The following is a 9,655-nucleotide window of genomic DNA, read 5'->3' on the forward strand; positions in this document are numbered from 1 at the left end:
TGCCACTTGTGCCAAGGAATGTACTCTTTAGATTAGGCTTCTTTTCTCTTTGGACTGCAACCTGAATGTGAACTGGATCTACTTGAATAAATTTAAGTTTACATTTATTTACTGCACTCAATATCATGCTTCTATGACTGTACAAAACTCTGCTATATTAACCAAATATCCCAGTACTTCTCTCCCCTCAAGTTTTTATTATATGGCAGGGATAAAGAGTTCTAGAGGAACTCAAAGTAATTTGTGACATTTAGGGGACTGGTTCTAACAGAAAGAACCACACAACTGCTGCTTTTGGATCTGGTCTAATTGCTGACGACGATTTCTGTCTGTTTCTTTTATTGCACATCAATCTTCTATTATGGAGGAACTTCATTCTGTATTTCTTTTCTTATGTTTGCTCTTTAACTGGTACTTTGTCAGCCACCTCAAGCAAGTTGAACCAGAGCAGGGTTTGAAGCAGATTTCCCCCCAGCTTTTTAAAGTACAGTGAAGGATCTGTTCATGTCCATTTTTCTGCACAGGCTGCCATGCAGTTCTTTAAACAGCTGAGAAAGTTGTCCAAAGCCATCTGGTCCTCTACAGCAGTACCACACCATTGCTAGAATCCTTTTTTAAAAAATCTATTCTTCTTCATATACTATTGCAGCCTTCTCTTCAGTACATTTACAGATATATAATTTATATTTCCCCTGGGAGGGAAACTAGACCAAGAGCTAATTGTGAAACCATCTAGTTAATTTTATTTTTCAATTGATTTTCACAGAGCTAGTTGAACAGTGGTAATTAGGAAACAGCTGTTTTCTTGTCTACATAAAACCATGCCCCTGTGTCTCCCATTAAGTTATCACAGTACCAATGCTGGGTCCCGCTTGGTGCTCCTTTATAGGATTTATCACCATAACACAGCCAAGCTAGCATCTAGTACCAGCTTGGGGACAAATCTATGCCAGCAATCCCTCTTCTTTCTCCTGTACCCCTGCCATGCTTAACTGCAGAATTGTTGCTTAAAACATTCACACAACGGGCAGATTGTTTGTTCCTTTTATCTCTGCCTTGAAACATCTTGTTCTCTTTCCCATGAGCTGAAAATAGTCAAAGGCTGCAAGCAAAGAAAAACAGCAAACCTCAAAGCTTCACAAGTCTTCAGTGTGATACATGAATTCTGAGGGTAAGCAAATCTTTGCAACAACATTTTGCCAGAATGACCAACAATGCTATCCTATTTCTCTTTTCATTCATTTGCAGTTGTAAGTGAGCTGGGATAAATTGTCAGCAATATTAAATATATCACAATAAAAGCTTTCACACGTTGGTGATCTGCCACGACTGGAACTGGCAGGCCACTGTTGCAAATAAAATGCTAGATTAGATGGAGACAAGAGATTTACCCATCAGCAAACTGGACAGAAAGCTGCAAACTTTCTCCTCCCAAAAATTGATTTCTATTCAGTTAATTCCCTCCACAAACATTTATTTATTTCTTCTTTGTTTTTCCAAAAGGAAGAACCCCTCCCCCTATTCATTGGAGTTCTCTCCTGGTCTTGTAAGCCCTGCCTCCATCTTAAAAGAGACAGGATTCAAGAAAGCCAAGAAGGCACAAATTTAAAATGGGCAGCAGTTGTCCAGTCAGCAGCCACCTGATGTATCAACCATTTTTAATGTGGGGGAGGGAAAGATTTAAGGCTTGTTATTTTATTCTGCCTTAATTATACTTTTTTGCTATTATTGTAAGCCACTTTGAATCACAAGGAAAGGCGGGGCATTAATGTTTTAATAAATAAATAAATAAAACATCCCAGACTGCCTCCTCTGCATTACTTCCGCCATATAATGTAGGTGCAGTAAGCTGTTTTGCTTCCACCATAGACCATGCTAAGAGCAGTCCCCGCAAAAAACTCTTTTTGAACACTTGTGCAGGTGGTGCCCTAAGAAAATCTGAATTACCACCAAGGAGCAAAATAGAGATGGCAGCTGGCTGAAAACTGTTACCCTTGACTTGGTGGCCTGGGCACAACTCTGTTCTGTGTAATGATTAGCTATAGCTACACGGGAAGATGTGAACAAAAGTCTTCTAGCTCCTGGATCCCGTAATCTATTTTGAATCACAGAGAGGTTTCTAGCCTTTACGAATGTGAAGATAAAGTTGAAAACTCATAAGCAATGTCTGACAAAATCTCAGAAACAGAAAAGTCACTAAGGCTGCGGCCGGTCACACACACAAAATAATCCACTTTCAACCCACTTTCAATGTACTTTCCAACTGGGTCCTTTCCGCATTCGCCTGCCCCTCTGGATTTTCTCAATGTTCGAGTCGAGGCAATTTAAATTCACAGCAAAACAGCATCCAAATAACCTGGGGCAACAGCAGGCTGAAACCAAGCTGACCACTGAAGGGAGGTAATGTAATGCAGAGTGGGGGGAAACCTAGAATAAAAAGAAGGTTGAGTTTGATTTTAGTGCAGAATTGGTTTGAGGACACCATGGTGAAAATGGATTAAGAGGAGAGTGCGGAAAAGGCCTGGATTTTACCAGTTCATACAGTAAAATCTAGTTGGAAAGTGCGCTGAAAGTGGATTCTTTAGTGTGCGTGACTGCAGCCTAAGAGAGCAATCCTAAACAGGTCTACTCAGAATCCTACTCAGGTTTCTTCCATGGGGCTTACTCCCTGGGAAGTGTTCACAGGATTGCACTGTACGTGACTGTTCTAGTGGATAGAGATGGGTGCAACAAGTGTGTTGCATAATTCATGCTCCTTCCTATAATTTATGCAGAACAGGCAAATATATACAGAGTTGTTTAATTTATTCAGGTTATGTGGTTCACCTTTTTCTGGAAGTTCTATTACCTTCCTCAGATTTTGGATTTTGTTGAGCACAGTATGTACTTGACAGTAGCTGTGCTTTGTGCAGATAAGCATTTTTGAAAGAGTATCACCTGTGAAAACACTTTTTGATCTAGGACTCCACAGCTGTCTTCCTACCCAGTTGTCTGGAATGGTGGTACCAGCCTTCTTGTCAACTGAGTGGGTCACCAGTTCTCATGGTTCAATCCCATCTTCATTAATTTAGCCTAGTTCCTGAGAAAACAACTTCTACTTCCATTTACGTAATAATCCACCAGATTGTATTGTGGCTAAAATCAAAGCAACCATCTCCACATGGAAGCAAATGTTGTGAAATACAATGCCAGTGCTTGGCACACTTTATATAAAAAAGCAAATGGAGCAAATGTTTTGTGGTAGCTTAGCCATTTTAGAGAGAATACAGGCTCTACAGATCCAATGGTTTAAGAACAACAGCTGTGGCTATGCCACAGTTTATGCAAGTATAACACAGTTGAGACTCTCTCTAGCAGTACAATCAAAAGCCCAGTAATACCATTTAAAAAGAAAGCTAATGTAGACACAATGAAAGCCACTGTGGCACCTGGTATTTTTGGCCACTGTGTGACAGAGAGTGTTGGACTGGATGGGCCATTGGCCTGATCCAACTCTTTTTTGGACCAAACTGAGTGGGGGATTGTGGAGGAAAACCAACTGTCCTTCTCCCAATGTACTTCTTGTCATAAAGATGTTTGAGGTGAGATTCATGCATGGAACAACTGAAAATGCCTCTGCTTTTCTTGAATAGTATGGTGTGAGTTCTGACAGCATCAAACAGAAACAGGATTGTCAAACTTTAGGTTCTTTTAGGGCTCCTTTGCTTTTCAAAGTTGCATGAGAATCAGACTAAAAGCAATTGTCCCCCAACTTCATGCTGGGCAGAGACACATACCTGTTATGTTTTCATCTGCCATGTATTTTTGAAAGACATGGGAGTCCTGGGATGAAAAAGGAGCAACCTACAGAGATACTTACACTCTGTCCATTACTGCTGAGATAGGCATTGTTTGTGATTTGGAAAGCAATGGGTCTCTGCTGTCTCACTGTGCTAGCACAACTTCTTTATGCTGGTGTATGCAAGGGGATTTGGATTTGAACCTGTCCAACTGGCATACATTAGTGACAGGATTGCACTGCTTGCTTTCATTGATCACTACTGGACAGGTCTACAGTTTACTTTTCACAGTCTCTGTAATGAGTGGCAATCATATAGCTGTTTGTTGGGATCAAAAGAGAAGGACAGCAAGGCAAGAATGCTGTAATCAAATAGCTAGGCTGAAATTTTGCAACATAAGGAACGTGGGAGTATGATGGATGCTGGTTATTAAAACTAGCTACCAGTCTAGACATAGCCTGAAACACAACAGTAACACAAGCAATGTGAATTCTTCAGTATGTCAGTAAGAAATCTTTTAGAATTTGTGTGTGACAGTCACAAGGATATTCTTTCTAAGCACTTTCTGGGTAGTTGAAGATATGGGTCTCTGAAGGCATTTTTTGGAGTAGCATAGCAATTGAACAATTTGTATTCAAGATATGTACATGGAAATGGTTACAAGAAGAGAATAAGCTCATTGTATTATTTTTCACTCCTCTCCTTCATCCAAGTTCATATAAATCTGAGTCTAAACATTTTCTGTACATTTAGCTTGGAGAAATAGGGTTGCCAGGTCTGGGTTGGAAAATACCTGGAGACTTTGGGGGTGGAACCAGGAGAGGGCAGGGTTTGGAGAGGGGATAGTACGCCATAGAGTCCACCCTTCAAATCGGCCATTTTCTTCAGTGGAGCTGACCTCTGTCAGCTGGAGATCAGTTGTAAAAGCGGGAAATACCCAGGCCCCACCTGGAGGCTGGCAACCCTAAGAAACAATGACTAAGAGGTGACATTATAAAGGTTTACAAAATTATGCATCAAATAGAGAACATAGAGAAAGAAGTACTTTCCTCCCTTTCTCACAATACAAGAATTCATGCGCATTCAGTGAAATTAATGAGCAGTACCCTTAGAACAGATAAAAGGAAGTACTTCTTCACCCAAAGAGTCATTACCAAATGGAATTTACTGCCACACAAAGTGGTAGCGGCTACAAGCACAAACTGCTTCAGGAGGGGACTGGATAAACATATGGAGCAGAGGACCATCAGTGGCTATTAGCCACAAGGTATAGATGGAACATTATGTCTGGGGCAGTGATGCTCTGTATTCTTGGTGTTTGGGGGGGCAACAGCAAGAAGGCTTCTAAAGCTCTGGCCCCGCTGGTGGACCTCCTGATGGTGCCTGAGTTTTGGCCACTTTGTGACAGAGTGTTGGACTGGATGGGCATTGGCCTGATCCAACATGGCTTCTCTTATGTTCTTATGTATGTAGGGTCAACTCTTTCATGTTCTGGAATTCTGTTATTTGCATGACTGATATGCATTTTAATTTTTTGGTTTTTCAAATTTATGTACGAAGAGAGGGTTAAAACTCTTTCTGCAACCTGAAACAAATTTTCAACAGGAACAAAGATAGAAGCTGTCAGGAAGGGCCAGTCAGAGCCAAGATGTATAAGTAAAACTGAAATTGTACAATGATGGCTGCCTCCCTCATCTTCCTGTATGTAGGGCTTGAGGAAATTCTGTTTCACTGTATCTGAGGAAGTGTGCTTGCACATGAAAACTTATACCTTGAATAAAACTTTGTTGGTCTTAAAGGTGCCACTGGACTCAAACTTTGTTCTGCTGCTTCAGACCAACACAGCTATCCACCTGAATCTAGACTTACTAGTGAGTCCCAATGGCCTCAGACATACTTCTGAGTAAATATGCAAAGAACTGGGCTGATTTAATGAGGTAACAATCCTAAACCCATTTACGGCCTGTTCTGATGCAGAGACAGGTGTAGATCAGGCTGTTAAACTTGCTGATTTGTTCTTTGCACAGGAAAGCCAAGTTAGATCCAAATATCCCATCTTAAAGTATGAATGAGAACTGCAACTCAGAAGTTATGTGAATGGCTTAAAATCACAGGACAAGCCATTGTTTTGCAGCTTCTACAGCTGAGAGTTTCCCTACTGACTATGCCTTGCCAATTCTGTGTCAATTTCTTGGATGGCCAGTTTGTTTGTGGGACTAACTCAAGGTTAACAAAGGGTCAGGCACAAGATACTTAATAGGAAGTTTACATCCATATAAATCCACTAATTCATTACAATCGTTGTTAGAAGTTTTACTCTATGCAGGCTCATCAACTGGGACTGTGGGAAGTTGCAAAAGAGTGGGCCTCCTCAAGAGCGCTAAGTCACTGGAACCCCTCCCTGAGAAGATTCATCTTTCCCCTTCCATAGCGACATTCCAGTGCCAAGACAAAGCTTTTAAAAAGTGCCTTTAGAGCTAACTTTTTTAGGTTATTAATGTTTCTGGCTGCTTATTTATTCATTTGCATGCTACCTTTCTCCCCAATGGGGACTCAAAGCAACTTTATTCATTGTTTTCTCTATCTTATACTCACAACAACTTTGTGAGGTAGGTTAGTCTGAGAGTGTGTGACTGGTCCAAGGTCATCCTGCAAGCTTCTCTGGCAGAGGGGGGATCTGAATCTTGGTCTCCAAGATCCTAGCCTGATAATCTACTCTACATCACATTGGCTCTTGATTATTTATGCTGAATCTTCTGCTAGATAAAATTCGTTGTTTATATTATGCAATTTTGTTACCACTGATGAATTTTTAGTTGCTCTGCAGACTGTTTCAGTCAGAACACATGAAACTGCTTTATATTCAATCAGACTCGTGGTATTGAGTCAGTATTGTCTACTTAGGCTGGCAGTAGTTCTCCGGGGTCTCAGGCAGAGGTCTTTCACATCCACTGTTGCCCAGCCCTTTCATGTGGAAATGCTGGGGATAGAATCTGGGACCTTCTGCATGACAAACAGACACTCTACCACTGAGCCACAGTCCCTCCCCAAAGATGAAGTATAAATATTTTTCATAAATAAATAAAATGTGTGAATCTCAAATGCATGTGCACTGGGGATATAGCATTGCAAGCACCCTCCCTCACACTGCAGTCCATTAACAATGAAATAGTAGCATCTTGAAACACAGCAAGGAGCTACACAGCACTATTATAAACTTACCTTTTCATTTGCCTCTTGAAGCTTTCCACTCTCTTCCTCTTTCATGTCCTTCTTCAGTTCCTCTTTTGTTTCCTCTTCTCTCTCAGCCCTATTCTTAACTCTTGCTCACATCTTCTGTTAATAGCCTTCTGTGGCCTAAGCCACATGCACTTGCTTGAGATAAGTTTCCCCAGGGCAAGCTTTTGGTTGGTTTGTGCATTTGATTGAAATACTCTTGGATGGCTTCCTTTCTACACACAGAATTAACCTAAGGCAGCTGTGTGACACTTGTCTCTTGCGAGATATATTACATTTGTAATATTAGTTGCCTGTAGAAAGGTGGTATATACATTTTTCCAAACAAATTTTGCACTTCATATGCCTCAAGGAGCCTTATTAGTGCAAGGCACTAAAAGGCATTCTGCAAATGCTCAGGGGTACTCTTTCCTGCCTCTCCTTAACTACATTTATGTGCTCCTTGGCACTGAAAGCAAGTCCCAAATGCTCAGCTTTAATGCCCTGCATGAAGGACAACGAGGAACCCCATGAGAGGAGATTTGGGTGAGCAGCTGAGTTGGTCTGAAGCAAAGCCTGAGTTTCGTTGGTTTGAAGAAACAGAACAAAGTTTGAGTCCAGTGGCACCTTCAAGACTAACAAAGTTTAATTCTGTGTATAAGCTTTAGATAATGGATAAAATTTTAGATAAATTGTATACTAATAGTGTCTCTCCAGAAAACTCTCATTTTGTGGGACTGTGGTTTCCTGTAATCGATTATATTGCTAAAAACGAAGATATCATCCAATACTCATACGCCAAAGAGGTGTTTTTTCTGTTCCGATTGTTCAGGTTTATTTTCGGAAGTGGTCACACAGTTAAATGTTTTGAAACTACTTTACTATATATTACTGTGTCACTATCTTAGGTATTGGATTGTTGAATTGTAACCATATTGTTGATAGCCAAATAAAATTACTATGAAACTGGCTGAGGGGAGAGATGCCACTGGACTCAAACTTTGTTCCCATGAAAGGAGAAGAAGATGAACTGGAGCTTCCCTTCAGGACTTCACCTCAAGACAGGTGCGCACCGTGGGCGCATGCGTGGACGTTTCTGCGCAGGCGCAGACTGGCGGGGCCCGACGGCGGCGCGAGGACCCGTTCGTTTACCTGAGCGAACGGCCGGCTGTTGCGGTTGGTCTTTTCCCGCCTTTTTGCCTCCTCCAGCCTCCTCCCTTCGCCTCAGGCGCTGCGGAGCGGAGCGCGCTGGCGGCGAGTTTTCTGGGCGGTCCGCTATGCCCCTCGCCCCGGTTTCTCGCCACCCCCGTTGAGCGAAAAGCGACGGAGAGACAGAGGGGGGAGAGACCATGGCCGATTTCCTGCCGGTGCCCGGGCTGTGCCTGCGCGAGGAGCCGCTTCCCGGGCCGGAAGCGGCCGAGACGGAGGCCGAAGTCTCGCTCAGCCTGGCCTTCGCCAAGACGCGCTCGTATGGCAGCACGGCCAGCGTGGCGGCCCCTCTGGCCGAGCGCTACCTGGAGCACCGCCTCGGCCCCGGCGACACCCTGCAGGGCATCGCGCTCAAGTACGGCGTGACGGTAGGTGAAGGCCCGGCCGGGCCCCGGAGGGGGGCTTAAGAGCGCCCCACACACACACATAAAACCTCGGGGGGGGGGGGGGGTGCGTTTCAGGGCTGCAGGCAGCCCCTCCTTCCTGGAGGCAGTGCCCCTCTGAGCACGTGCAGAGTGCCTGCCCGCTTTTCGCTTCCCCCCATGAATGCAATCCCTCTTCGGGTACTTGAGAGGAAGAATTTCGAGTAGGATTCCGGGTGCGGGCTGGAGTTCTCCTGGAATTACCACTGATCTCCAGATAGGGTTGTCAGGTTCCTCCTGGTCACTGGTGGGAGATGGGGAGGGGGTGGGGTTCCCATATCCAGGCTGGGAAATTCCTGGAGATTTGGGGATGGAGCCTGGGGAGGGCAGGGACCTCAGTGGGGTACCGTGCCGTAAAGTCCATCCTCCGAAGCATCTGTTTTCTCCAGGGGAACCAATCTCTGTAGTCTGGAGATGAGGTGTGATTGTGGGGGATCCCCTGGAGAAAATGGCCGCTTTGTAGGGGGGACTTAATGGTATGCTATTCCAGCCGAGCCCTTCCCAAACTGCCTTCCTCAGGGTCTGTTTCCAAATCGCCAGGAATTTCCCAAACTGGAGTTGGTAATTCTAGAAGAGAGAGAGGAGCCACCACACCTTTTGTATTGGGATATGATGTGTGGGAGATAGAAGTCTTGCAGAGGGATGTGGCCTCGGGAAGCTTTGTTGTTTAGGGACTGCCTTTGAGCATGTGCAGAGTGCCTGCCCTCTGCTTTCCCCCATCGATGCAATCTCTTGTTGGGTACTTGAGATGAAGAGTTTCCAGTAGGGTTGCCAGCCTCTAGGTGCAGTCTGGAGTTATCCTGGAATTATCACTTATCTCCAGATAGGGTTGCCAGATCCAGGTTGGGAAGCTCCTGGAGATTTGGGGATGGAACCTGGGGAGGACAAGGGACCTCAGTGCCACAGAGCCCACCTTCCAAAGCATCCCTTTTCTCCAGGGGAACCAATCTCTGTAAGTCTGGAGATGAGGTGTAATTCTGGGGAATCCTATGGAGAAAATGGCTACTTTGGAGGGGGGAACTATTCCTG

The 9,655-nt window shown here is 44.0% G+C and overlaps 1 protein-coding gene across 1 annotated transcript in view; it reads left to right on the forward strand.

Moving 5' to 3' along the window:
- Positions 1-8,116: 8,116 nt before the first annotated feature.
- The window catches only part of LYSMD2 (LysM, putative peptidoglycan-binding, domain containing 2), a 12,181-nt gene continuing 10,642 nt past the window's right edge, over positions 8,117-9,655 (forward strand). Inside the window, exon 1 of the mRNA XM_015425484.1 lies at positions 8,117-8,572. Within this exon, the coding sequence (XP_015280970.1) occupies positions 8,345-8,572 (228 nt within the window). The 5' untranslated portion in view covers positions 8,117-8,344. The remainder of the gene's footprint in view (positions 8,573-9,655) is intronic.

This window comes from Gekko japonicus, unplaced genomic scaffold (genome assembly GCF_001447785.1).
Source record: "Gekko japonicus isolate JY-2015 unplaced genomic scaffold, Gekko_japonicus_V1.1 scaffold462, whole genome shotgun sequence".
Lineage (NCBI taxonomy): Eukaryota > Metazoa > Chordata > Lepidosauria > Squamata > Gekkonidae > Gekko > Gekko japonicus.